Genomic DNA, 26,595 nt, shown 5'->3' on the forward strand with positions numbered 1-26,595 from the left:
TGTGCCAGGGCTGTGGGGTCCGCCTGAGGGGCTGGGGGGGATGCACCCTGTGGTGGTGCCCTAGCAGGGGGTGTCCCAGCAGGCAGCAGCTGGGTGTAGCCCCCCACACCTTTGTGGGTGCCACCTTCACACCGCTCCTGGCACCTCCACACCCGTCCGGAACCTCCGCCACCGATAAGTGGCTCAAAGTCCGGCCATGGCAGCTGCCGTCACCGGGCAGGGCAGATGGGGTGACCGCAGGGAGGGGACCTGCTACCCAACTACCTATGGCACCACCACAGCACTGCCACTGCCCTGGGGTGCCTGGCTGGTGCTGGCACCCCACACCCCAGCAGCACATTTGAGGGGTGTCTGTCTCTTGCCCCATGGTCCCAGTGGCCAGAGTAGCACAGGAGAGTGGTGGCACATCAGAGGTGGGAAGTCCAGCAGAAGGATGATGATGGTGAAGGCTGGGAGCTGCAGGCTGAGCTTTACCATTATGCAGGGTCCAACAGGGTCTGTGTTTGGGGACAAGGGACCTGGCCCAGGGCAGGCTGGCACTGCTGGGGGGCTCCTTACCCCAGGCAAGGCGCAGGGGTGGCTCCGGGGGGATACGTGGTGGCTCAGAGCTCGCTGCCAGCCTCGCCCTTGCCAGCCAGCCCGTTGAGGGGGCTCAGCGCCGGGCGTTTGCTCTCGTTCAGCCGCCGCACGCGGTAGCTCTCGTAATGCACGTTGTGGGTGATGTCCTTCAGGTCCTGCAGGTGGGACCTGCCAGAGTGGCGGCGGGGAGGGAGAACGTCAGGTCACAGCCCTATCGCCCCACTGTCCCCTCCATGGGGCGCAGCACCCCCAACCCCATCCCCTGCTCACCGGATCAGCAGATCCCGCAGGAGGGGGAACTCGCAGTGTGTCGGGTTCTCCACTGCAAAGCAAGGCAGAGGGGCAGCAGGTGGAGGGATCCCAGGATGCACATCCCACAGGCTCTGGGTACCATCAGAGCACTGGCACAGCACCATGCCGCACCCCTAGGCAGGGATGCACCCATAGGTGCTGCTCCTTACACCCCGAGCAGACAACCCCCCCTATGGCTGGGGATGTGAGGAGCTCCACTCACCTTCAATGATGCCCCACTTGGTCTTGCGGCCCAGCACCCGCTTGCCGTTGACCTGGTGCTCCTGGTCTGCTCCCACCACAGCAAAGGGGATATTCTCCTGCCAGTGCAGAGCAGGGTGCTGTGCTCAGCCCTGCTGTGGTCCCCAGGGGTTGGCATCCTCAGTCCCAGCATCCCAGCACTCACCCGAATCCTGTCGTTCAGCACCCTGTCATCCGGGTCCTGGTCAAAGTCCTCCTGCGGGTACACGCTGATTGCGTGGGTCTTCAGGTCCTCCTGGATCTGCGGGATACAGGGCTTGAGATGGGGCTGAGGGGCACATGGGGCACCCTAGGAGCTCAGTGGGGTCCTGTCCTCACCTGCTGCTTGAACTCCGCTCGCTCCTCCAGTGTAAGTGTGTCGGCTTTGGCGATCACCGGCACCACGTTGACAATCTTACTGAGCCGCCGCATGAACTCGAGGTCCAGTGGGCGCAGCCTGACAAGGGCCACCATCACCCCAGGGTGACCCCACCAGCATCACCCCACGGCAACCACACCACCACCACCCCAGGGTGACACTACTACCATCACCGGGGTGACACACAACACCAAGCAGGGAGCACCCGTGGGTGCTGTGAGTGGGGACTCACCAGTGACCTGTGGGAGGGATGAAGTAGACACATCCATGGACCCGGGTGTCCGGGATCTTCCTCTTGCGGGTGATGAGGATCTCCTCACGCAGGTACCTCTCATACTGCTCGTTGATGTATTTGATGATGGGGTCCCAGCTGAGGATGAGGAGTTGGGAGACAGCATCTGAGCTCAACCCTCACCCAAAACTGCCACTCACCAAGTTGGGATACTGCATCCCAAAGCGTCCTACCAGTTCTCATTGTTGATCTGGTCCCCAAACCCTGGCGTGTCTGTCACTGTCAGCTTCATCTTCACACCCTTCTCCTCAATGACTGTGGGGCAGAGATGTGGGTCAGCGGGGACCAAACATAGGGAGCAGCAGGGGATTTGCGGTGGAGGCTCTGAGGCCACGGGTGCAGCCTCAGACACAGCGCCCCCTGCTTCTCCCCAGGGCTGGCGGATCACGACCCCGTGGTGGTGACTGTACCATGGGTGATGGACTGCAGCTGCACGGTCTTGGGGATGCGTTCCTCCTGGCCCGGCTGCGAGGCTTTGCGGCTCACCTTGGACTTGAAGAGGGTGTTCACCATTGTCGACTTCCCCAGCCCACTCTGCCCTGCAGGGATGCGCCAGATCTGGTTTGTCCCCCATGAGAAATTAATCCCACTCTGGATCCATTCAGGGGCATCCCAGAGGTCAGGATAGCTCTGGTTTGTCCCTCCAATGAACTTATTCCCCAGGATGATAGCACCTTGGTACCTACTTGGGAGCATCCCAGAGGTTGGGATAGCTCTGGTCTATCTCCCCAAAAGATTTATTCCCAAGGCAGTAACTCCTTAGTACCTATTTGGGAACATCCCAGAGATTAAGCTGATCTCACCCACCAGCATCACTGCATTATGGGTATGGGATATTGCTCCTCTTCAACTTATTGCTCCTTAAAACCCTTGCACGACTCCCTCTGGCATGGTGACATCAGAGCTGGGATTCCTGCCCTAGCCAGGATGAAGCCCGTGCCTGGCACTCACCCACAACCATGATATTGAACTCGAAGCCCGTCTTCATGGTTTTGATCTTCATCTGGTCCAGCACAGCCTCGATTCCCACGTAACCGAAGAGCTGGCATCCTGCCGGGCCGGGCGCCGTGGTGATGGGCACCTCCTCCTCCGGCTCAGCCGGCGGCTCCATGCTGCGCTCTTCAGGCTCCAGGCTGCTCCCTGCGCGGGTGGGCAAAGCCGGGTGAGCCCAGGCCCCTCTGCCAGCGCCGTTGCCCTGGCAGCAGCCGCCCCGGCACATTCCTGGCATCCGGCGAGGCTCGGCATGGCAACGGGCAGCCCACGGACAGAGGAGGACGGGAATGTGCCACAGTGGTATCCTCGAGGTGGCCACACCACCCTGCCCGTCCCATCGGCTTCCCACTCGGGGGCTCCGGGCGTGGGGCAGGACCTGCCACCCCCCATAATACCCACCGGTGCCTGCCGTGGAGAGGGGCACCTGCCTGCGGTCCCGGGGTGCTTGGCAGAAGCAGCGCAGGCACCGGCACAACCCCGGGGCCATGCATGGTTTGCCGTGCCCAGCCTCGGGGCTACCAGAGCCCCGCACCCGCCCCAGCCTTTTGTGCAGCAGCTTGAGGGGCCCCCCGAGCCCTTTCATCCTCCTCCTCCTCCTCCCGCTGCTGCCCGACCCAGCCATTGTTCAGTCCTACCTCGGCGCGGCGGTGCCCTCTCTCAGCACCCCGCTATGGCCGAGGGGGTCCCCTGCACGCCGCCAGTATCCCCATCCCCATGAGCGCCGCAGCCCGGCCCCCTCTCCTCCGGCTGGCATCAAACCCAGCTCCGGCGAGGCTGCGGCTCCCACGCATGACCAGCATGGCAACATCCCTCCCTGCTCCCTCCCTCCCCTCGCAGCCCCCTCCCCGCACAGCCGAGCCCCTGCGCTAAGTCTGCCGGTGCCACCCCACCACGGGGATGCCTCCTCCCACCCCACGGCACCCAGCACACCCACGGGTGGCACCGAAGGGGCATGTGAGCGCTCGGCTCTGGGTACCCATCCCCGCTGTCACCCTGTGCCCCCCAAGCGGCACCCATGCCCAGCCCCGGTATGGTGAGGTGGAGTGTGGGGTGGTGGCACTGCCGCAGTGCCCCACGGCACCTGCGCCCCCCCACGCTGCAGCCTGCCACATATGTGCCAGCCAGTTCCCAGCATTGGCGAGGCTCGAGTGGCAGCTTGAGGAAGGCCGAGGGGGCCGAAGGAGCCAAACCCTGCCGAGCCCGCGGCCCTGTGCCACGCAACCCGGGGACAGGAACACGTGTAGTGTCCAGCCTGAGCCAGCCCAGGGTACCAGATGGTGGAGCTGGACATACCCATTGCCTTGGCAGTAGCGTCCCAGGGGGCACCTAGCACCCTGTACCCACTGGTGGGTACAAACCCACCGCCCGGGACAGTGGTGGGGGTGGGAACGGCTGGGGCTCCCCTCTCCGTGCTCTGTGGGTCAGGGTGTTCCTCGGAGGTAGTGAAACACCTGGGGGGTCTCCTGGTGACAGCGCTGACGCCCAGCAGGGGGGGCAAGGGCCCGCAGGCAGGCAGGGAGGTAGGACCTCCCTGATGCTGACCTGGGCCTGCCACCACTTCCAGGGGACACCAGTCCCCTGTACACCCACCCTGGTCCCTGCCAGCCCCCAGCGATTGCCGGGACACATCCAGAACCAAGCGATGCAGCCACTGCCTGGAGCCACCCAGGGATGCTGTGCACTGCAGGCAGGATGTGGTGCCTGCATCATAGCCCCAGCTCCCTGGGGTGCTCCCCGCAGTGCAGCACCCACAGCTGCCTCCTCTTGTGGGGCTGGAGCCCCCCCATGTCCCTGGCCTCATTGCTGAAAAGCCCCATCGGCAACGGCTGGCAGCCACAGCCACGTGGAAGCTCTTTGGCATCCCCATGCACCTCCAGGGCTAATGGCTCCTGCAGCCAGACCTGTTCCAGGACTCATTAAGGATGCTCTTGTTTTCCAGGCAGGGACAAGCAGTCCCAGGTCCATGGTGTCCTCCATGGATTTAATGACTGATGCAGGGCTAATTGGCTGGTTGCCCTGTAATAAGTTTATGGGGTGGAGGGTGCTGGGAGAGGCGCTCCTGTCCCAGCCACTCACTGCTGCACCAAACAGGACATCGGATGGGGAGAGCGTGGTTCCCAACGGGTGGGCAAGAGGGAGCTGAGCCCTCTGCAAAGGGATGGAGGACTTGGGGATATGGAGGGAGCGGTGCCCCCCACACCGGTGAGTTGCTCACCACAGCTCTACCCACCAGCATGACCCAGGCATGCTGGTGCCTCTTCCAGTGCCAAGCACAACCCAAGGGGACAAGTGGTGACAAACCCCATCTGCAGCCAGACCCAGAGCCAGCCTGCCTGGCTGTGGGAACCACAGCACAGGGCTGGGACCGCCGCGTGCTGGTGGTGAGCAGAAGCAGAAGTGAACCACGGAGTGAAACCCTGTGCCCCACAGCACTGCCTGCCCGGCAGGGACTGAGGACTCTCACCATGCCTTGCCCACTGCCACCCTGCCCTGCCCACTGCCACCCTGACCAATGCCATTCCTACCTGGGCGAGCTGGCCAGAGCCGGGGCTGCTGCTACCAAGACCTGGTCACCGAGGCCAAATGGCTCCTGGGGTGCAGACAGGGAGGGTGGCTGCAGCCTACGGCTCCTCCTCTGCTCCTCCTCCTCCTCGCCCCGAGCCCTGCGTGGGTGACCCAGGCTCGCTCCGTGTGGAAGTGAAACACAGTGGCTCGCTCTGTGCATACTGCCATGGGGAGCGGGGCTGACGCGCCACACGGACACCATGGGTAGCACTGGCTGGGAGCTGCTCTGGTCCAAACAGAGGAAGCAGTACATCCACACCTCTTCCTGGCAGAGAAACTGCCATGCCCAAGCAGTGCCTGCCAACCATGCCATCTGCAAGGCAGACGGTGCCCACACGCTGCTTGATGGCTCATGGCCTGCTCTGTATGCCATGCTCAGCCACCTTGCCATTACCATCAGTGATCGGAGCATCATCTCCATCACCACAGCTCATCCCCAAGCATCATCCCCACCACTCCAGACTGGTCCTGAGCATTGTCCTACATGTACCCATCACACTGGCTCAGCCCTGAGCATCATCCTCCCACATCCCCATCACCCCAGCTGGGTCCTGAGCATTGTCCCCCCATGTCTCCATCACCCCGGCTCATCTCCAGCTCTGTCCATGCACTTGGCTGGTACCGCGGGCAGTGCCGGTCGGTCGGCAGGGCAGCCAGGCCGGCTGGGCAGTGTGGCCACAGGCATTGCTGGGAGATGATTCACACCAGCCCGGAGCAGATGTATGGATGCCTTTGCTGGCGTCAGTACTTAGAGCACGGCGACGGCAGCTCTGATGACACCAATGAGCCCCAACCACCGTCTCCTGCCACCCCGGCATCCTCCAGCCTTCCCCAGAGCAGCCACCGGGAAGGAGGACAAGGGGTCCCACACCCCACACGTGGGAGGGCACTGGCTTGGCTGCACCCACGCGGGCATGGTGGGAGCCAAGGGCACATCTGCACCAGGAGCATCTTCTCCCCAGCGTGCGCCAAGCATGTCCCAGTGCACCTTGGCCCCCTGCCACCTCCTCTGCCCCCCCCCGGTAGGGAGTAACAAGATCCACCCCTCTGCCAAGGTGAGGAGAGGGATGAGAAGGGAAGAAAGTGCTGGACGTGGGACAAGATCGTGGCGATAGCCGGCACGCGCAAGGCCTGGCGCTGCTGCGGATGGGCCACATGTGTCCCAACCTGTCTCCCTGCACTGGGGAAAACAATCAGTGCCAGGGCGGCACGGGAAGCTAGCCAGGCACCGCAGGGCTGGGAGCGCTGCCAACACCACGCTCAGCTCCACACGTACAGCCCCCTCGCCATGCACCCAACGGCCCCTCGGAGCTGGTGGGGATCATCCTGTCCGCAGCGTCACCATCACCCTGCACAAACCCTCACCCCCACATTGGCTCAACGGGAACACTCTGCCCAGCAAGGGAGACCTGGTGGGGAAAGGGGACAGAAGCGAGTCCTACCGTGCTCTGGAGTCACCGGAGCCTCTGCCACCATGCAGGGTCCCTGCAGCCCAGCGTTGAGGGGGGTCATCCCGACTCCACCAGGCACTGCTGGGGTCCCCAGTGCCGGCACCAGCACCAGCCCCTCGAGGAAAGCAGGCTGGGAGCTCACTTGCACCGTCTGTGGCTGTGACACAAGCTTGAAGGTGGCGGCTTGTGGGGCTAGTGGTGGCCCCTCGGCCCTCCCCGGGGAAGGGGCAGCAGCGGTGGCTGGGGCTGTCCCACCCTGGCCCCGGGGCAGTGCTGGGGACCGGTGGGATGGGATGGGGCTGGCACCAAGGCTGACCCTCGGCTGTGGCCGGGGCAGCGCACAGAGGGCCGCATCCCGCTCCCCTGGCCCCTCGGCCAGCCCCAGCGCTGCCTCGATGCCATCGTTTGGGGCCCTGGAGGAGGAGGAGGAGGAAGGCTGCCGGGTGTGCGGCTGTGTCGAAGGGCTCGGAGCGCCCCATAGCAGGGGGTCTGGCAGGGAGGTGCCCATCCCCGGCTCCTCGGCGATGTGCAGGTCCAGCGCTGGCAGCGAGCCGTGGCTGGTGGCTGTCCCGCCGAGGGGGTGCTCCAGCTCCACCGGGAAGACGCTGCCGTGGGACGGGACTTTCTTCAGGCCAGGGCCAGAGGCAGGGGGCGTGCAGGGCGGCGGGGGGAGCCCGGTGGGCGCGGGGCTCTCCAGGCTGGAGGAGGAGCTGCGGAGGCTCTCGCCGTCGCTGCCCGGCCCTGCGGCGAAGCCCTGGCAGGGCTGGAAGGAGGCTACGCGGGCGCCGCCGGTGCCGGTGGCGCGGCCGGTGCTGAGCAGGCTGCGCAGCACGGGGCTGGGGGCCGGGCTGGCGGCGCGGCCGGAGCAGGGGGGGTGGCCGGGCTGCAGCGGCCGGGGGCTCCCGTCAGTGCCCGAGGGCAGTGAGGACACCAGCGGGGAGCAGGGTGCCTCGTCCCCATCCTCTGCCTCAAACGACTTCTTGAGCGCTGGGGACAGAGAGAGAGAGAGATGGTGGCATGAGAGTGGCACCCGATGGCACCCGTGGGTAGGCTCTGCCCCCGCCCCAGCCGTGCCAGCACATGGAGGTGCCCCCGTGCAGCCGGGTGCGCTGTGAGCCCACTCCGCATGGGAAACCAGCCCGGCGCCGGCGGCCTCCCGGCGCTGCCGCATTGTCTCCCCGGTTCATCTGTGCCGGGCCGGCCGGTGCCGCACACTGCCCGCTTTATTCCCCTGTAAGAGATCCTTTGCTTTATTCCCCTGTAAGGGATCCTTCCCGAGTAACCGGATCCTCCACCACAGACCTTCTCCCTCTACATCCATCCCAACAGCCAAGCTAGGGAGGATTCCTACCCCCTCTCATGGCATTAACCCTGACGCCTGCTGATGGCCAGAGCTATCCCTACACGCAGCCATGCAGGGGGCTGCAGTCATGCCTCCCATGCAGCTTTGCAGCAGCGACGGTAACCACAACCCCAAGCCGGCATCCCGGGCTGCTGGTGGGGATGTGCCCCCCACATGGATCCCCCCCAACCACCCCATGGGCATCACAGCACCCGGCTCCCGTTCAAAGCCTCCTGACAGAGAAGTCACAGGACGCTTGGCTGTGGTGGGTGGTCCTCTAGCCCCGTGCACCATTGCCTGGCACTACCACGGCAGCTCTGAGAAGCCGGGACCCCCGCAAAGCCCCTGCAGAAAGGAAGTTCCTTTGCCGTGAAGCAGCTCAGCTGAATGGCACCTTTGGTGCCAGCAGCAGGTTCCTCACCCTGTTCCAAGCAGCGGGTGGCTGCCTGCTGTGGGGAGGCCCCTTCATCCCCACTCTGTGGCAGCCTGCCCCAGCATAGCACCCAACGGCACGAAGCTGTCCTCACCCTCCTCTTCCTTGGCCCCCTGGCTTGGCCACGGTGCTGAGGGCAGAAGGGCGGTGGGGGTCCCGTCCTGGTCCCCTCCCCTGCTCACCTCTGTGCCTGGGGCCGGGCAGGGGTCAGGGGCCGGGGCACGGGCGCTGCTAATAACAGCCCTCCCCAGGGCAGGTATTTCTGTCGCCGGTCCTGCCCTGCTCCACCTCCCGGCCAGAGCTGCCCGGGGCCATGGGGCCGACGTCCCCCCTCCCCGCATCCATCTCACTGCCCAAGACACGCCAAAACGCCTCTTTTTACCCCAAACCTGCCCCTGGCCCCTGACCCATCCTCACACAGACCCCAGGCCGTGTCCGGAGTGATGGGGGGCTGCAGCGGGGGGGGGGCGCAGGGCGAAAGGGTGTTGCAGAGGAGATGCGGAGGGCGTGAGGATGTGGGGTCAGCCCGGCAGAGCCGGGGTTAAGGTGCCGGGGTAGGTGCACACATTCCTCCCCGCCGCGGGCAGCACCGGCCCGGGTCGGGTTTCGCCGCCCGCCCCGGCCGCGCTCCCGGCTCTTCCCGCCGCGGCCTCCGGGAAGCGGCCGGGGAATCATCGCGGGCTGGAGAAAGACGAGCCCGTCCCGGGACCCCCCACCCCGCAGCCCCCGGCCCGCCCGCACACCGCGAGCAAGGGGGGTGCCAACACCCACATCCCCCCCCGGCACCGCGCAGCGTGCGTCCCGTCGCGTACACCCACCCCATGAGCACCCTAACGCGACTCCGCGAGGCGCAGCACCCCTCCCCACGATACCCAGCCTCGGGCGGGGAACACAGCCCCCACCGTGCCCCATTGAGCGGGACTTGGGGGACAGCCCGTCTCCCTCCGACGTGCAGCCCCCCCCGATGCATCCCATCCCCCCCCCCAAGCTGCCTGGCACAAGCGGCATCAACCACCCCCTCCCCCCCGGCTCATACCCTGCCTCCTGGGGTCCCCCCCGTTGGCACCCGGCCCCCCACCCGCGGAGGTCCCGCAGCCCCGGCCGCACCTTCGAAGTCGGAGAGGATCCCGTCCAGATGCTCCTTAACGGAGAGCCGGGCCATGGCGGGGAGGAGGGGGGGGACCCGCATGGGGGGCGGCGGCAGCGCCGGGGGGAGCGCAGCGGAGCCCCGGGACGGGACGGGACGGCGCCGGCTGCCCTCGGAGGGAGGGGAAGGGGAGGGGACCGGCGCGGGGGGAGGGCAGGGGGAGGTGCTGCCGCAGCCCCCGCCCCAACCGGACCCCCGGGCCCTGCCCCACTGCTCCTGTTCCCATCGCACCAGCCCCGGCTTCCCCGCTGCTGCAGCTTCTGCCTGGGGTCTGCTCGCTGGGGGTGCTGCCTGGGACCCGCCGAGCCAGGGGCTCCTGGCCGGGCTGAGGGTCCCGGCAGGGTTGGGGGGTCCCAGGCAGGCCGTACACCGCAGCCCCAGCTCCCCCAGGGGTTTCCAGCGTGGAGCAAGGGTTCAACACACGCGGGCGCAGACAGGGCTAGGTGTGGGGGGTGTTTGGTTCACCGCTATTGTTCTCCGGTGTGGCTGTCCCTGCCAGGGGCTCTGTCCCCAGCCTGAGCTCCTGGAGCATCCCTGAGGAACAACCACAGGGATCATGAGCACCTCAGGTGAGGGATGCATAGGGTTCGGGGCATCATCCATCCCGCTCCTACCCTGCCTGCCAAGGGTTAACTCCATCCCAGTCCCATCCCGGCATCAGCAACAGATGTGGAAGGAGCTGGAAATCCCTTAAAAAAGCAGGGTCCTGCAGTGGGAGCCCAGCTCCTCACCCTGCTTTTCACATTCCTGCACTGGCCCCAGCCCCATGGGGTCCTGATGGACACAGCCCCTTCCCACAGGGTGCAGGACATGGTGGTGGTGGCCCTGGTCGTGGCCAGGCTGTGCAGACATTTGGAGGTGCCCACTGGCACCGTGGGATGGGCTCCCACCACCCATGCTGCAGCTTTTTGGGTGCTGGGAGGACTGTGATGGGAGAGGGCTGCTGCCCTTGGGGTCACACCGGATGAGGATCAGACCGAGAGCAGCTCAGCTTTCCCACTGGCTTTGTCCTTTCATTCTTCCACCCATTCCTTTGCGCTGGTGCAGTGACAGGACCACCCAGGTGGGTGACAGGGCCTGGAGGATGGCTGGGTACTCACAGCAGCCCTACCTGCATCCCACATCCTGCCCGCACTGGCTGAGCACCTCAAGCTCATCCTGGGGTGCTGCCACTGAGGCCAGTAGCAGTGTGGGGGCACCGGGACATTAGGGTGGCTGAAACCCTGGCACCACAACCAGGGTCCAACCCTTGTTCGGAGCCAGCCAGTTCCCACTGTCAATGGTCAGAGCATCCCACTGTAAGGAAAGGAAAAGCTGGAGCTCCATAGTGGTGTTCAGAGCAGTGCTCTGGAACCAGCTCAGCGGCCCCTTGGAGCTTTGGAGCTAGAGAAGCTCCACAAACCTCTAACCCTATAGCAAATACATTTGTTTAAAGGCATTTAGGTTTGTTTCCGTTTGTTAATGGAGATGAACCCTGAGCTGCCTGGAGCTGCTCAGAAGCTCACCAGCACCATGCCAAGCCCGCACCACGCTGCGCAGCTTGTGGCAGCTCCAGAGCTGTTCTGGAGACTCTGGAGAGCTTTCAGAGCTTTAAAGCTTTTCTAGAGCAGCTTCAAAGAGGCTGGAGAGGTTTGAACCCACTTAGAGCCCTTTTCAGAGGCCGTGGAGAAATTGGATGCTTCTGAGCAGCCACAGGTCATTGTTGGTGCATTTTAGAGCAGCTCTGGAGCAGCATGGAGCGGGTTGAGGATTGCTTACCCCTCTCTGGTATCACCCAGAAGGGGCTGAGGGTGGTTTCAAACTGGTTGGAGAAGTTTAGAGGCGTTCCTGGAAGGTTTGAGTGCTGCTGAGAGGCGCATTTGAGAGGGCTGGAGGAGGTTCAGGGGCCTTTCAGGGAGCGTTAGAGCACTTGGGGCATTTCACAGCCACGCAGAGGAGCTGCTGCGAGACCTCTACGATCCATTTGGAGCTATTTCAAGGACTTTTGTAAGAGTTTTAGAGGGCTTCGAGAGCTACTTTGAATGGCTCTAAGCAGTTTTAGCATCCTGGTGCCTTTTAGTGCTGGTTTGAGGAGCCTGAGAGCTATTTGAGCAATTCAAGAGCTCGAGCTCTGTGCCAGCGTCTGTCCTTCCCAAGCTTGGAGCTGCTTGGAGGTGGTTTGCAGCTCCTTGAGGCAACCCAGCACTGCACCAATGCCCCCAGTCACCTACTTCCCCCATTCCTAGATCAGCTTCAGGATGCAGGAGGTTGAGCTTTTCAGAGGAGCTGTAAAATCAGTCTTAGAGGTGTTCAGAGAAGTCTTGGTGTGCACTAGAGCTGTTTAGAGGGGTGCTGGGAAGTTCAGGGTGCTACAGAGGTGCTTTAGAGATGTTCAGGGATGTTTTAGGCCCCTCGGTGCTGCTCAGTGCCGCATGGAGCAGTCTGAAACACTTTGGGGTGTTTCTCAGGGTGTATCAGGAAGCACTTCCCAGCACACAGAGGCCCTCGGAGCTCTGAGTGCTGCGGGGCTGCTTGGAGGAGTTCAGAGCAGCAGCCCGGAGCCATCCGGAGGCACCCTGGGAGCAGAGCGGGAATTCTGCAGCCCTGAGCCCTGTGAGGCAGCTTCCAGGCAGAGGGAAGCTCAGAGGGGTGTGGAGCAGCTTAGCAGGGCGGATAAGAGCGTTTAAGGGATTTGCAGGGCAGTTCCAGCAGCCGGGTGCTCAGAGAGGTTTAGTGCAGTGTAAGGAGGGCTTGGGAAGGCCTCCGGGTCCCCACCTGGAGCAGAGCCCAGTGAGTCCCACCAGCGCCAAGCCACAGCCTGCCCCAGTCAGCCCAACCCCTCCAGAGCAGCAGGGCACACAGAGAAGGTACAAGCTCTGACTGTCCCTCATCCCACCAGGGATGAGAATCCCCCCACATCCCACCTGCACAGAGGCTTTGGCTCCCCTTCACTCCAGCCCCTCTGGAGCCATTCAAGTCTTGTATCCCCATCCTCATCTCCCCAAATCAGGGTCCTCTTTGGGGCTGGAGCATTTCCACCCCCATCCTGCCCTGCTGGGGAGCCAGCACTGGGATGCTCTGTGGCACTGACATCCGTGTGGAAAGAAGGTGTCCGGGCAGGAATAGTAACAGCTTTTAATCGGACAAGAATTGATACATCATTTAAGACAATACTGGTTTTGCCTCTTTCGTTTTTGGAGGAGGGGGGAGGGAACTTCCTTCACATACCGGCGGGGAAAAGAGGAACATTTCTGGGAAGTCCAGTTTTTAGTTTCTATTTCCATAAGGATTTTAAAGCATGGTGAATGTGCAAGTCAGTGCTTAGAACTTTTCCCCGGTGCTTATTTACAGTTACAGTACCTCTTTGTGAGAGACAGGGAAAAAAAAGACGATTGTTTGAGAACTGGGGATCCAAGATCCCAAGTGGAGAAAGGCAGATCTCCCATATTTATATATTTATATATATATATATATGCTTTAGTGTATACACAGATACATTTCTCTCTTCTTTAAAGTATTAAAAAAATGAGCAACCTTCATTCTATAAAAATACCTACTCTACAAGATAGAAAAATTTTCCCTCTCCAAGTATACACTGATTTACACCCAAAACTTCTCTGGAAATGTACATTACGTGGCTTCTTCCTGCGGACCCGGGGAGGGAGGGGACGGGGTGTGCAGGGGCTGTCCATCCCCCCTCGGCCAAGGGGATGGGGCTCACCCCAGGTTGAGCACCCACAGGAGCGGTGTGAGCAGGGAGGGTGGTGGCAGCTGATGCCAACAGCGCGGGGAGCACCCAGCAGGGATAAGGCTGTGGTAGGTGCCATCCTCGGGTGACACCCAGCTCTGCCGCCATGGGAAGAGAGGTGCCAACTGCGTGCGTGGAAGTGCTGTGGGGAGGAGCGGGCACCTGCCAAGGGATCTCTGTTGGCTTCTGTTTTCAGGCAGTTCCTGGCATCTCTGAACCTGCAAGCAGGAAGAAGAACGGCTCTTTGGGCCTGACCTGAAGCTGGATCCTTGGGAGGCCGCTGGCTTCTTGTCCCGGTGCCGGACAAGAGCAGGTTGGCTCTCGTGGCTGCTCCCCAGGGTCATGCTACCTGCCAGTGAGCCAAAAGCTGTCTGGTGTAAACATGGCTTTTGTTTCCCAGGGAGCTGCTGTTGCACCTCTGGTCTCCTCTCCCCAGCGGCACAGAGGGATTTCAGCCCAGGCTGAGACACGAGAGCAGCGGCTCCATCCCTGGCTGCAGCACAGGGAAGCTGTGGGAAAGGCGGCCGGAGCGGGCCCTCCCTCCAGGACTGCAGCTATCACCAGCAGAGCCCTGCTCCGGGTGGGAATGGCACAGGCCACTGGCCCCAGGCCGGGGACTTTGGGAGAGCTCAGCCCTCTCCGCTGCAGCTCCATGTACACCAGGACCAGCCTCTGGTGCAAACTGAAGAGTTGCAGCCTTTCCCCTCCGTCCCTGCAGGCTGGACAGACAGACAGCATCCGTGTGTCTGCAGTGGTGGCTGAAGGCACCTCTCCTCCCAGAGCCATCCGCAGGAGCCGGGAGGAGGGCGGCAGAGCCAGGAATGCCGAGACGCGCCGACAGGAGTGAGCCACGGACAGCCAAATAAATAAGGAGGCAGGTGACAAAGTGTCCCGAAACGGCTGCTCCGTGCCTGTGCCTGCCACCAAGGGAGAGGAGCCAGCACGAGACCCCTTCCCAACAGGAGCAGCAGGGCAAGGATTAACTGCACCAGCTGAATGAGGACATTTGCATTAAGTTAATTGAAAAACAAACCAAGCAGAACCCTCTACAAGCCTGGGACATGCTTCCCTCTCCCCCGGATCTGCCCCAGTGAGTGAGTGTGTCAGGGACACTTTGGCAAAGCTGATACTTGGGCTGGACAGGGCAGCAAGGGAAAGCGTCAGCGCCACTGCTTCCTCCTCCATCTCCTCAGAGCTCCTGCTCACACTCTGCACCCAGAGGGTCCGACGCCACTGTGGGGACAGTTCCCAGCTTCACAGGCAGCTTCCCATTGCCTATGTTTCTTCTCCAGGTTCCCTTTCACCCCCAGAAAGCCAGAAGGGTTTCAAACCACTGGAGTCAGGCAACAAAGCCTTGCTGCTGGTCTTCCTTATCCCTGCTCCGGCGGCTAATTCACCTGCCGACCTGATGCGATGCTTCCTTGAGCCTTCATCAAGAGCAAAGACGTTCCCAGTCCCTCTTTATCCTCTCAGAGCAGCAAATGCACACCCCTCGCCGAGTGCACAGCCAACGGCTCTCGGCCGCCCTTACTTCACCTCCAGGATGGAAGGGTTTGTCTCCATGATGGCCACGATGATTCTGTCAATGTAGTCCTGCAGCCGGAAATTGATCTCCTCTTGCTTTTGAATTGCTTCCATGAGCTGCAAAGGAGGGAGAAAGGGAGTGACTGGTCAGTGCCTGCTGCTCCAGCACAGGAACGGGGCTTCTCATAGCTCTGTGCAACCATGGAGGTTTCCCCCTTTCTTCACTCTGGCCTGGGATGTTCCTGGCCATGAATATGCAATCAGGGAGAACTCCCTCAGCTGCTGGTTCTGCCCTCTCTTGTCCTTCCTCAAGTCCTCAGCCAGATAGGATGTAGAAAGCAGGGAGCACCTGTCTCCCTTTGACCCCCAAAACACCCAGGTGTTTCCCCACTTTTTGGGGTCTGAAAGATTGAATTCTGATGCTCACGTGGGCTCACACCCCAGCATCTGGGGTTTAGGCATGGAGCAGGGGGAACACACACCACAGCAGCCACCATCTCCAGGGCAGATGCCCTGGGGTTTTAAGACAGCTACAGGCAGACAGACACACGCCGAGGTGGCTGGTGTGTCCCAGGAAGAGGAAGGCTGTCACATGGCAGCAAAGCAGAGCTGCCAGGATCAGCAAACAGGGAGCAGCTTCCTCTCTTGCCAGGAAGGAGGCTGGCAGGCAGGGAAGTCCTGCAAGCTCTTCAAACAGTTTTGTGGGTAGTTCTTAGCTCACGACAGCTTTTGAGTGGATTTTGTGGGTGACCTGGACTACAGACAGGGCCACGGCAGCCCTCTTTGGCTGAGATGAGATGCACCAGCCACCCCAAGAAGACGTGGGTGAGGTAAGCATTTCCCCATAGCACGTACCTCGTCTCTGGAGACTGAGCTGATCTCTGCTGCCAGGGATTCAGAGAAGGAGGCTGAGAAGAGGTTCTTGGCTCCCTGGATGCTCAAGTTAATGATCTGCCCATTCAGTTCATCATTCTGCTCCTTCAGGTTCCTGTTATCCTGCTCACAACAGACAAATCAGATGTTGCTGAAGCACGTTTTGCCCTCAGAGCAGCTCACACAGCACTGAGAACAGCACACAGTCTCCTGACTCAGTCTCAGCAGAGCGAGGGGCTCTCTCAGAAGGAGCCAACCTCTCCAGTCCCAGGACAGGAGAGCAAGAAGGCAGTGGGGCTGCCAGATCCACGGTCACCTCCCTGGACACAGCACCCAGGCTCCTGCTGACCACTCCTCAGGTCAGGGAGTCAGGGAATCAGCATCCCCAAGCAGCCCCAAGACACTTCCCTCCCTGCCCAGCACTGGATACCTGCTTGAGCTGCTTGATCTCTTGCTCCAGCTCTGTCTCCCGTGTCCTGCTGTTGTACTCCTGGAGCCCCATGCTGCTGCTCCTGCCCCTCCGCTGCTCAGCTTCCAGTTTGAAGAGCTGCAAGTGCTCGAGCTGCTTCCGGAGGTCTTCAATGAGCTGCAGCACAAGAGGACAACTGAGTGCCGCTACCCCTGCAAGCCCAGCAGCTCGCCCTGGTCCCTGGCTGGGCCCCATCCATTGATGCAGCAGGATTAACAGATCCTTCTCAGGGTCTTCCCCTTCCTCTCCCACACCTTTAGCAGACAGGAGAAGGGAAGCTACTGAAACCCATGACAGCAGCCCTGGAAGGACTTGGCTAGGGCACCATGTGGCAGCAGACAGACCCCACCGGCAACCTCCCTGGGCTTGGAGAGCTCCCTCCTGCCCAGTGTGGTGACTCCCCACCTCACCCAAGTGCTCTTAGCATCACCACAACAATAATCTCCACCTTGAGGCCCAAAGCCCCTTTCCAACTGTAACAGAAAGTCCTGCTCGAGCCTCCAGCTGAAATTACCAACCCCAGATGCCTGTAAGGGGCTGAGTTTCTGCCCCTAAGTACACAGAGGCTGGTAGCTCTCCCCAGGTAGCCTCGCACCCCTCTCTTCCTGCCTGCTAATGCCTGTTGGCTCCACGTGCCCTCATCCTCGTGCTTGTCCCATGCAGAAGAGGGACAGGAGGTGGCACAGCCCCATGGATCTACAGATGCAGACACCTGGGCTGAATTTTGACACAGCCAAAAGCCATGGATGTTCTATATTGAAGCTGCTGTATGACCTTTCTCTGCCCAGGCAGGACTAAAAGCTCCACTGACACCTATTTTTGGAGGCTATCAAGGCCAGCTTCCTCACACAGCCCTGCCTTGCCCTACCTACAGCAGGCCAGTGCTGTGGCAAACAGCCCCAGCTCTACTTACCTCCTGTGTCGACTCCTTCTCCTTCTGAAACTGGTGCCTCTCCTGACTCAGCTTGTCCCCCATCTTCCTCTTTTTCTCCTGTTCCTCTGTAAGCTGCACTGTGAGGTCTTCAATCTCATCCAGCAGCTTCTGCTTCTCCTGTAATGACACACAGAGCAATAGTCTCAGGGCCCGTTTTCATTCGGTGCTTGCCAGGGCTCTTCCCACTCGCTCAAGGACACGGCACATGCTGAGCACCACGGGGAAGGTTCTTCTTGCTGACGCATTTGGATGCTCTGCCTGCTGGGATTTCATTTGCTGGCGGACGGCTTCAGAGCCCGAGTGCTTTGGCAGCAGCAAGAAGAGCCACACACCAAAAAAGCATTGCTAAGAGAGAGGCAGTAAGAGATGACTCAAGAATAAACGCACACAGGCAAATACCCTGGTGTGGGACACTGCCTGGGTGGGCCTGGAGCCAGCAAAGGGCTACAGGCCAAGAAGAAACACAAAATGAGGTCTGGATTTCAGAAAAAGCCATGAATCCAAGATGTTAAGCTACTCTAGGGATGCTCATCCTTTGTTTCAGATATGAAAGAACTTAACTGAGGACTGATCCAAGAAGGAATACAACCAGTTCAAACCAGGATGAACATACAGCCCAGCTCTTCTGCTTGGTCCCCTCTATGAAAGCCCCTTTTGTCTTTCAGACAGCCAAAAATGCCACAAGAACCCAGCCAGCACTGGTGCTGGATGACCCATGACATGAAGAGGTGAAAACAGCTCCAAGGGGGAGCTCCAGCTGCTGAGGCTGGAGTATCCATGGAGGAGAGCACCAAAAGCCCCACCAGGAGGAAATGCAATGCTGACAACGAAATCCTCCTCAGCAGGGAGGAGCAGTATTTGCACCTCTCGCTCCTTGTTAATCCCATTAACTGTGGAGAAAAGCAGCATGGCTCTGCAGGGAGATTAAGGATCAAAACCAACTTTGTGTGGCTAAACACACCTAGGCAGGAAATTTAGCTTCAGGCCCACAGTGGTTTGCCTACCCCAGCATCCATGCACCGAGCTTACAAGGTCTTGGCAGACAAAGACCATCATTGTGGCCACATCAAGTAGAGATGGAGCTGCAGTGCTCCCCCAGGGGCTCAAAGGTTGTGAGTAGATGAAATGCTTGAGTGCCTTCAGCAGGCAGAGAGGTTGTATTTCACTGCATTTTTAATCTTACATCTGCCACAAGCTTGAACAGAAACAGAATACAGCCTCTGCGCCATGTTACATCTGTAACCCACATCCTCTCCTAAAATGAGGACCTTGCCCATTCCGTGGAGACTGCGGTGCCTTGGCAAAACTCCTACCCCAGCCCCATCAGCATCTGCATGGCCTTGAATACAGACTGAGAGAGCTGGGCTTATTCAGTCTGGAGAAGGCTCCTTAAGGAGAGACCTTAGAGCAGCTCCCAGTGCCTAAAGGGGCTACAAGAAACATGGAGAGGGGCTTTGGGCAAGGGCCTGTAGGGACAGGACAAGGGGGAATGGCTTTAACCTGACAGAGGGGAGACTGAGATGAGCTCTTAGGCAGAAGTTCTTCCCTGTGAGAGTGCTGAGGCGCTGGCACAGGTTGCCCAGAGAAGCTGTGGCTGCCCCATCCCTGGCGGTGTTCAAGGCCAGGTTGGATGGGGCTTGGAGCAACCTGGTCTAGTGGAAGGTGTCCCTGCCCATGGCAGGGGGTTAAAACTGGATGAGCTTTGAGGTCCCTTCCAACCCAAACCAGTCTGGGATTCAATCATCTGTGAGATTCAACTCTCCAATCCAGCAAGAGCACATGTGCCCAGGCAGGATGTAGAGATGAAGCACGGCTGCTCCTCCCCCTATCCCGGTGCAGTGGACTGTCCTGCTGCAGGCTGTGGCTGCAGGGATGGGGACAAGCTTCCACAAGAGGGCACGAGTCCCCTGCTAACCAGGCAGGACAGGGATGCCACCACTGCACAGAGAAGTTTATTAGGGATTTCTTAATCCCAGTTTCCAAGCCAAACCCTGGGATCCTGTACGGATAGCAGGATGGAATAGCTCTGGTCAGAGGCAAGCTCTGCAGGGACTGGAGCACAGAAACAACTGATTTGCTCATACATTAAACAGATCCCACATGAGAACGGAGCTCTGGTGTGGGCACTCCAGCACCCCTGGTCCTCACCTCCTCAAGTCGTTCAATGTTGGCTTTTAAACACGGGACGCAGGATCTCAGCTCACTGTTCTCATCATCCAGTTGCTGCAGCCTGCAACAGGAAAGAGATGTGTAATAGACTCACCCAAGCACCCCGAGTGTGGGAGACCTGGCTGGAACATCACAGGGAATATTAACTAGGACCTGCTGAAGGCAAGCCAGCAGGGAGTTATCTTTTCAAAGCAAACTCTGAGACTTCAACTATTTCTACTCCCAGGGGACAAAGCAGGGCATCCGCATGACTTCTGGCAAGTCTGGAGGCCACAGCCATGCTCTTCTCAACCAGGTCCAACTCTAATCTTTAGGCCAAGGGCTTTATCAGTCCATGGACAAGCCTCAGCTTGGCACCGAAAAGCAGAGATATGGCCTGGGCAGAGCCAGTGCAGGGGTTCAGAGAGGGCTTTGGTTTTGCTTCCTCCAGGTAAAGTAACATCCATTTGCCATGGTAACTGTCCTGGTAAAAAAACATTTGCTGCAAGGGTTGAACAGCAGCAAAAAACCTGTCTAATTAAACCTCTCCCACAGGATTGTTTCCTTTGGAAGCCAACAGGTAGCACAAAGCACCCTGGGACACTGCCTGTCAGATGACTCTTCCTTCCCAGGTATTTGCCTGTTTCCATGAAGGTGGAAAACAGGTGAGCATCAAATGTGCTTCCACAGGTCATTCATGGGAATAAGCACTACCAAATCTCTTCATTCACGCACTGCAGGGCAAGCACATGGATGTGACCTTAAACTGCAACCGCATCAGGGAAGTTCAAATATAGAGATTGAGACTAGGATCAAAGGAGGGACTTGATTTTGGAATGAAGGCAGGAGAAGCAGCCAAAACTCAAGGTTTATAATGACTTTGTTTACACCTTTCATGAAGTTAAACTCACTGTTGACTGCACTTTGTGTCCCCAAAGGCTGCAGTCACAAAGTGACAGCATGTACATGTATTCCAGCTTGTAGATGTGGGTCCAGGAGCCCTGCGACCACCCAACCCTGCCCCAGCCCCACCTGGCCTGCAGGTTCTCAATCTCAATGCTCTTCTCCCTCTCCATTTTGCTCAGCAGCTCCCTCTGCTTCTTGATCTCCTCCAGCAGTGTTTGGTCAGCTCTCAGCTCCTGCTCCTTCAGCTGTTCCTCAAGAGCATTTGCTCTGTGAAAAGGAGACAGAGGATTAACCAATTCTGATGGCTCAACCCCGGCACGATGCCATCCAAAGGGAGGGATCACATTCTCTTCACACCCTTTCTCTGGAAGGAGAACTGGGAGAAGCACACTGTAAATCAGAGCAAGCTTTCAGGGGAAGCACACCTATAGCAGTGAAGGCTAAGAGAGCTGGGCTTGTTCAGCCTGGAGAAGAGAAGGATCCTTAAGGAGAGACCTTAGAGCAGCTCCCAGTGCCTAAAGGGGCTACAAGAAACCTGGAGAGGGGCTTTGGACGAGGGCCTGTAGGGACAGGACAAGAGGGAATGGCTTTAACCTGACAGAGGGGAGATTGAGATGAGCTCTTAGGCAGAAGTTCCTCCCTGCAAGGGTGCTGAGGCACTGGCACAGGGTGCCCAGAGAAAAGCTTTGGCTGCCCCATCCCTGGCAATGTTCAAGGCCAGGTTGGATGGGGCTTGGAGAAACCTGGTCTAGTGGAAGGTGTCCCTGCCCACGGCAAGGGCTTGGAACTGGATGAGCTTTAAGGTCCCTTCTAACTCAAACCAGTCTGGGATTCTGTGATTCACTTTATCCCAGCAGATGCAGTGGGAGAACAACAACATGGTCCAGGAAACTCCCAAGGACAGAATTGCTGACCAACATGGCAGGCGAATATAACAAGCAGGTGGTGTGTGCTGGTTTGTCTCTGTCTAGTCTATGTCCCTATAAATCTCAGTGGGAGGCCAATGAGAGAGTGAAGTGAGGGTGGAGGCACAGTAATCACTTTACAACCCACAACCTGTGGGTCACAGTCACATCATCCCCCAGAACAAGCAGTAGCCAAATAGAATCATTTGGGTTGGAAAAGACCTTTAAGATCATCAACTTCAACCATAAATCCCAGGGTTGTGGTTCCACCTGTAGTGGCCAAAGCAGAGAAATCCTCCTGCAGCCATTTCTAGTGTTTTAGGCTCCTTTACTCTGCCCTGAAGTAGTCTTGATGCTCAGAGAAAAACCAGCACACCGAGCTGCCCTCTGGCACAGGCAGAGGCACCCACATCCCTGCCCTGCACAAAGCACCCAGTCTGGGCAGCAGGAGAGCCAAGAGCATGCTAGTTGATGGAACTGCATAGCGCAGGCAGGCGGGGAAGGGTTTTTGCCACATGAACCTATTCCACCTGGGGCTTTGCTTGATTAAAAGTGACTGACACTTCTGGGCCAAGCTGCTAAAGTGAAAACATTTCCCTGCTGCAAAGTTCATCAGGGCTTAGAGGAACCTTTGTTTGAATCACTGACACGATTGTTACTTAACAGTCTTACAGCCCTATAGATAAACTGGGTTTATCTGCCAAGGGTAAATACGCTGCTGGGAGACAGAAGCCTGCCAGATTAGTAAAGACAGTGATTACATCAAATGGGATCCAAGGGGCTACACCCCAGCCCAGATCCGAAGGCAACAGGCTTAAGGCTGGCTGTGAAGAAGGTAGAGATGGGTGGTAGGGACCCTGCTGACCCTTCCACCCACAACTAATGGGAAAATGCAGGCCAGAAATTCCATACAGAGTGAAGATGAATTACACATCCTCCCTGAATGGGAAGCTTTCCAAGCAGCATTACCCCTGCTATGGTTCTCTGAGCCAACCCCTGCAGCTCCAGAGCTCCACAGAGACCTTTCAGGCTGGACATGTGGGGCAGGGAAGCACATAAAAATATTCAAATAAAGATCTAAAGAGCATTGTCACAGTTAACATGCATCTGAGCATAACATTGAAAAGATCTTGGACGGGGCTTGGAGCAACCTGGTCTAGTGGAAGGTGTCCCTGCCCATGGCAGGGGCTTGGAGCTGGATGAGTTTTAAGCTCCCTTCCAACCCAAACCAGTCTGGGATTCTACAATCTTTGACACTTATCCCAGCTGAACTGCAAGTCATTTCCTGTGCTCCTGGGATTTTCCAGAGCCCCAGAAAAGCTATGTGCAGCATGGCACAACACTTGAGCAGAGAAGGCAGTCAGAATCCCAGCTGGATTTAACCACAGCTGCGCTCTGCCAGGGTGGGATCTGATTGTCCAGGGAAGAGCTGTGAAGCTTTTCTGCTATTCTCTGTCCATCCTCTTCCTTTCTCACATGCTCCAGCAGCTCCTGCCTGCACACAGGCAGGCAGCTGGCCCGCAGGGAAGGCTCAGGATGCTGCAGAGCACGGAAGGGGAAAGGAAAAGGCACCAGGGGCGATGCCAAGCTGTGTTTTGGCCACAGCACAAGCCAGGTAGCCTTACCTGTGTACGAGCTGCAGGTTTTCCTGCTTGAGGCGGCTGTGCTGCTCGCCATTAGCAGCTGTGTCCTTCTCCAGCTCCGTCACCCGCTTCTCCAGGAACACCACCTGTATGAGAGGAGAGGGGGATCAGCCACCCTGCCCAAACCTGCTGGCAGAGTAGCACCAAGTACTAGAGCAACTCCCACTGCCTCCAGCGCACGGCACAGCTCCAGGGCTGCCGTGGTTGGTTGCACTGATTCAGAGCCTGTCACCCCGACACAGCTCCTGGCATCACCTGCATCCTGCTCTCCACCACTCAAGGTGGCCAGAGCTGCAGGAGCCGTCACTGGGGTTTGCTCTTTAAGATGCTGCTGGAATCATGCCTTGATTTAAAGCATCCTTTTAAAACATCCTTTTACACCCTGGCTGCTCAGGTTTTGATGTCTTCCATGAACCAATATGGGGCTAAAGGCTTCACACTTTCCTTACTTTGTGGTGATATCCTACATGGAAGTCTAGAGGGAAAGACACCATCTGGATCACCAGAACTCTGCTCTGACCTGAGGCAGGGAATAACCACCTGCTGCCTGAAACAGGACTGAGAGATGCTGGTTCACAGCTCTATGGTAATGAAGTCACATAGGAGGAGCCAATGCTGGCTGGTGGGATCAGGGATGAATGTTTTCTCTCTGTACCTACATGGGGCTTATTTCAGCTGTCTTTGCATTTCCATTCATTCCAATCCCATTTATACCAATAGAAGAATGATCAGCAAAGAGGCAATTAGAAGCATGTCTGCAAAACCCAACCCACTGCTCTGGGATAACAGCGAGCGACAAGCAAGTGTGTTCAAAAAGGAATCCTGGAGATACAAGGTCTTTTCCAGTAGTACATACAAGGTTTCTTGGCCCAGATGTCCTAAGGAATGTATTTTATCCATCTTTCAGACTTGTAAAAATTATGATATCTAATTTCATTAACAGTCTTCTATGCATTATAGTGACACCTGAGGGCAGCCACATGTGTATATATTTCTCTTTCACATGCTGCTCCATGCAGCTCTCTGTGATTCCAGAATTAAAAAGCCATTTTCAAGGAGTCTCAGGACTGCAGCAGACATTTTACACAAGCCACAGCTCAGCTATCTTTCCTTTTTTCCCTACTATTTTAAGCTAGAGGTGCTCAAAGCCTTTCTCATGTTCCTATCTTGTCCTATAATCCTTTCCTCATAACACCCTAGTAAACCCCAACTGGACTGGCACAAAATCAGTTTTACATCCTGGTGGCATAAACAGCAGCAGCAAGAGTGTGCCAAGGAAAGGAATTCCTTGTTTCACATCAAGAGACATTGCTCATCCCAGAAAAGCAGAATTTGGGAACATCTAATGTGAAGTAGAAGTGAAAATACAGCCTGCAAGTAGCTACTCCTCCCTCTCTCCCCACCTCCACCCTGTGGAGAAGACACCAGTGCCACATCCTGACCTGACACAAGACCTCTGCAATTCAACTCAGTGCTCCTGTTCTCCATCCCCTCGATGAGGAGGGCTCCAGTACCCATCTACCCCTTGCCGCACAGCACGAGAAGCTTCAGCCTAAGTCCTGCCTGCAGATCTGAGGGCACTGCAAGCCCCAGGACAGCACAGACAGCACCACCCTTACCTTGTCTGTGATGTCCTCTTCTGTACACTCCAGCGTGTCCTGGTAGGAGTCCTCCATCACCCCCCCAGACGAGGTGCTCGTTTGATGCAACTGTCTATAACAGAGACAAACCACCCCAACCCACAGCAACACCAGCATTAGAGCGACCATTGCAGGGCATGGCAATTCCAGATGACAACTGGTCCCCTCTCTCCCCTCTTCAGCTGCCACCTCCTTTTCCAAAGGGGTTTAAGAGCACTGCTCCTTCTTGGGCTGCTGGATTTACAGCAAAGGGCAGCATGGACCAGGTGCCTGGCAGAGCAGTGGTCCTTCTCACTATCAAGTTCTGCAGTAAGCCCAGCACCCCGATGTGCCCAGATAACAGGGCTGAAGGGTGGCTGCTTACCGGTGGAACAAATGCGCCCGCTGAGCAAAGCGCAGACGTGGACATGCTTCTGGGACTTCATCCCATGATCATTTGTTCTTGCTCTTTGGAATGGGAAGAGATAAAAGCTCACTCTTTTCACTTTCCTGCGTTACAAACCTACCAAGGCCACGTGTTATCCAGCAAAGGACAGAGTACTCTGCTCTAGCCACTGACAAGGTTAATAAGAAGTGGGGGGCAGTGGGTGTAAGAGGAAGGAGGGCAGGAAACAACACCCTGAAGCTGTTGTGAAACACCCCAGCCCACCTCCTCGCACCAGCCACGACAGCCCAGAGTGAGCTAATCATTACCCAGGCCTTGTGACACTGGTGGCCGCGCTCTGCAGAGCTCTAAAGCACACCCTGTGGAGGGGCTGATTTGTGCTTCATCCTTGTGGTATTGCTGTGGATCAGCTCCATGGGCATATGGCACTACAAACTGCTATTGCCATGGGGAGGGAGAGTTCCAGCTTTGTGAACTCCAGGCAGATGCTGCCTGGAGGCAACCACTCCATTCCCCCACTGCAACATGAATGATAAGCAGCCTGTGCTGCTTTGAGCAGGAGGTGAATGGGAAAACCACGGAGGTCTCTTTGAGCCTTAGTTTTCCTTAGGAATTTGTGAGGTGGGCTCTCAAACTCACCCTGCTACACAATATCCTCATGCAAATATTCATGAAGCATAAGTGGCATTTACCAAAGAGCCTATAGCTGATTACCAGCCTTATTCTGCATCCTCACCCTGAGTATATATTTAGATTCTAAACTCTCAGGCACATTTGTCATTTAAATCATGCCAAGGCACAACAGAGCCCAAGCAGCTGAGATTTCTTGGCACAAGCAGAACCTGGATAACAAAACCCAGGAAAGAGCCTTTACCAAAACAAAATCAGTTTTCTAAAAGCATATGTTTTGGTATTATTCAGTAATTACAGTACCTGCAAAGGGCTTTCTCTGGGCTCATCTTAAAGATCTGGCTCTACTCTGCAGCAAAAGCCTGTTCTCTCTCTTATTATCACAAATTAAACTTGATTGCTCTTGAATTAACCAATATTTACCTAAGCCCACAAGTCCCAGTCTCAGAAAAGCATCTTGCACATGCAAAGGGCCAGAAGGGCTCAATCCCCATAAGAGGGCACTTCCACTCGCAAGTTTAACTCAAATCCTCCCTAAATTTGCTCTGCCAGACACAGGACAAAAACTAGTTCTAAACCTAGAAACCTGGAGACAAGCTGCTCCCTGCAACCTTTCCTGCCAGTGTTTTTAACAAAGACCTAGAAAGTAAGATGACAGGAACTAGGAAATGTAATATCATGGATCTGCTTCCTTGCCAGGAGGGGAAATTGTGCCAGTGGAGACTTGCTGAACATAGGGAAAAAAATGGAGAAAGGAAAGGCGTGAGAGCACAGTGAGAGAGGCTGAAGGAGCAGATCGAGTTCCAGGGCATGGGGGGTATGAGCATCACCCAAACTGAGCTGCTGCTCCTCTGCAGCATTCCTGTTCACTCAGAAACAACTGCAGAAAGCAGGGGCAGCAGGACCAGCGGCAGTCTCTGTGTGTTCTCAAAAGCAGGATGACATAGAAGAGGAGGGACTGTGGAGCTGGGAAAGGAAAGGTGAGCGCCAAGTATCATTGAGAGGGGCTGGACCCTCTGCACAGTGACTCAGAGCAAAGCCCCTTACGGAGCAGGGAGTCCAGTGCTGAGATTACACCGAGCAAAGTCAAACAGAACCA

At 57.8% G+C, this 26,595-nt stretch overlaps 2 protein-coding genes across 8 annotated transcripts in view; both read right to left on the minus strand.

Annotated features, from left to right (window-relative positions):
* Nucleotides 1-4: 4 nt before the first annotated feature.
* SEPTIN12 (septin 12) lies at nucleotides 5-9,832 on the minus strand. Of its 3 annotated transcripts, XM_061473681.1 has the most exons (11): nucleotides 9,673-9,819; nucleotides 6,782-7,777; nucleotides 2,733-2,921; nucleotides 2,192-2,320; nucleotides 1,955-2,036; nucleotides 1,722-1,859; nucleotides 1,450-1,567; nucleotides 1,277-1,372; nucleotides 1,094-1,190; nucleotides 850-901; nucleotides 5-747 (listed from the first exon to the last, which is right to left on the minus strand). In XM_061473681.1, exons 1-11 carry the CDS (start codon nucleotides 9,752-9,754, stop codon nucleotides 603-605), a joined length of 2,124 nt encoding a protein of 707 aa, XP_061329665.1. In that variant the 5' UTR covers nucleotides 9,755-9,819; the 3' UTR covers nucleotides 5-602. The 3 variants fall into 3 exon arrangements, with proteins under 3 accessions (XP_061329665.1, XP_061329667.1, XP_061329666.1); XM_061473683.1 differs by lacking the exons at nucleotides 6,782-7,777; nucleotides 9,673-9,819 and adding an exon at nucleotides 3,410-3,556 and having other exon boundaries at nucleotides 19-747; XM_061473682.1 differs by lacking the exon at nucleotides 5-747 and having other exon boundaries at nucleotides 870-1,004; nucleotides 9,673-9,832.
* A 2,970-nt stretch (nucleotides 9,833-12,802) lies between these two features.
* The window catches only part of RAB11FIP3 (RAB11 family interacting protein 3), a 78,126-nt gene continuing 64,333 nt past the window's right edge, over nucleotides 12,803-26,595 (minus strand). For all 5 annotated transcript variants that reach the window (XM_061473684.1, XM_061473685.1, XM_061473686.1 and 2 more), the window contains 8 exons: nucleotides 24,461-24,554; nucleotides 22,824-22,927; nucleotides 20,420-20,560; nucleotides 19,388-19,469; nucleotides 17,219-17,356; nucleotides 16,267-16,422; nucleotides 15,819-15,959; nucleotides 12,803-15,080 (listed from right to left, as the gene is read on the minus strand). In XM_061473684.1, coding sequence (XP_061329668.1) covers nucleotides 14,967-15,080; nucleotides 15,819-15,959; nucleotides 16,267-16,422; nucleotides 17,219-17,356; nucleotides 19,388-19,469; nucleotides 20,420-20,560; nucleotides 22,824-22,927; nucleotides 24,461-24,554 — 970 coding nt within the window. In that variant the 3' untranslated portion in view covers nucleotides 12,803-14,966. The remainder of the gene's footprint in view (nucleotides 15,081-15,818; nucleotides 15,960-16,266; nucleotides 16,423-17,218; nucleotides 17,357-19,387; nucleotides 19,470-20,419; nucleotides 20,561-22,823; nucleotides 22,928-24,460; nucleotides 24,555-26,595) is intronic.

The sequence above is a fragment of the Pezoporus flaviventris genome, unplaced genomic scaffold (genome assembly GCF_033815535.1).
Source record: "Pezoporus flaviventris isolate CSIRO_AGI_PZ_B2104156 unplaced genomic scaffold, CSIRO_AGI_Pfla_v1 ptg000078l, whole genome shotgun sequence".
Classification (NCBI taxonomy): Eukaryota; Metazoa; Chordata; class Aves; order Psittaciformes; family Psittacidae; genus Pezoporus; species Pezoporus flaviventris.

Coding starts and splice junctions, on each gene's coding strand:
- SEPTIN12 (XM_061473681.1), bottom strand. CDS start 9,754: ATGCGGGTCCCCCCCCTCCTCCCCGCCATGGCCCGGCTCTCCGTTAAG. Junction 2,922..6,781: donor TCCGGTGACTCCAGAGCACG/GTAGGACTCGCT, acceptor CCACCCGCGCAG/GGAGCAGCCTGGAGCCTGAA. Junction 1,568..1,721: donor ATCCCTCCCACAGGTCACTG/GTGAGTCCCCAC, acceptor GGCCCTTGTCAG/GCTGCGCCCACTGGACCTCG.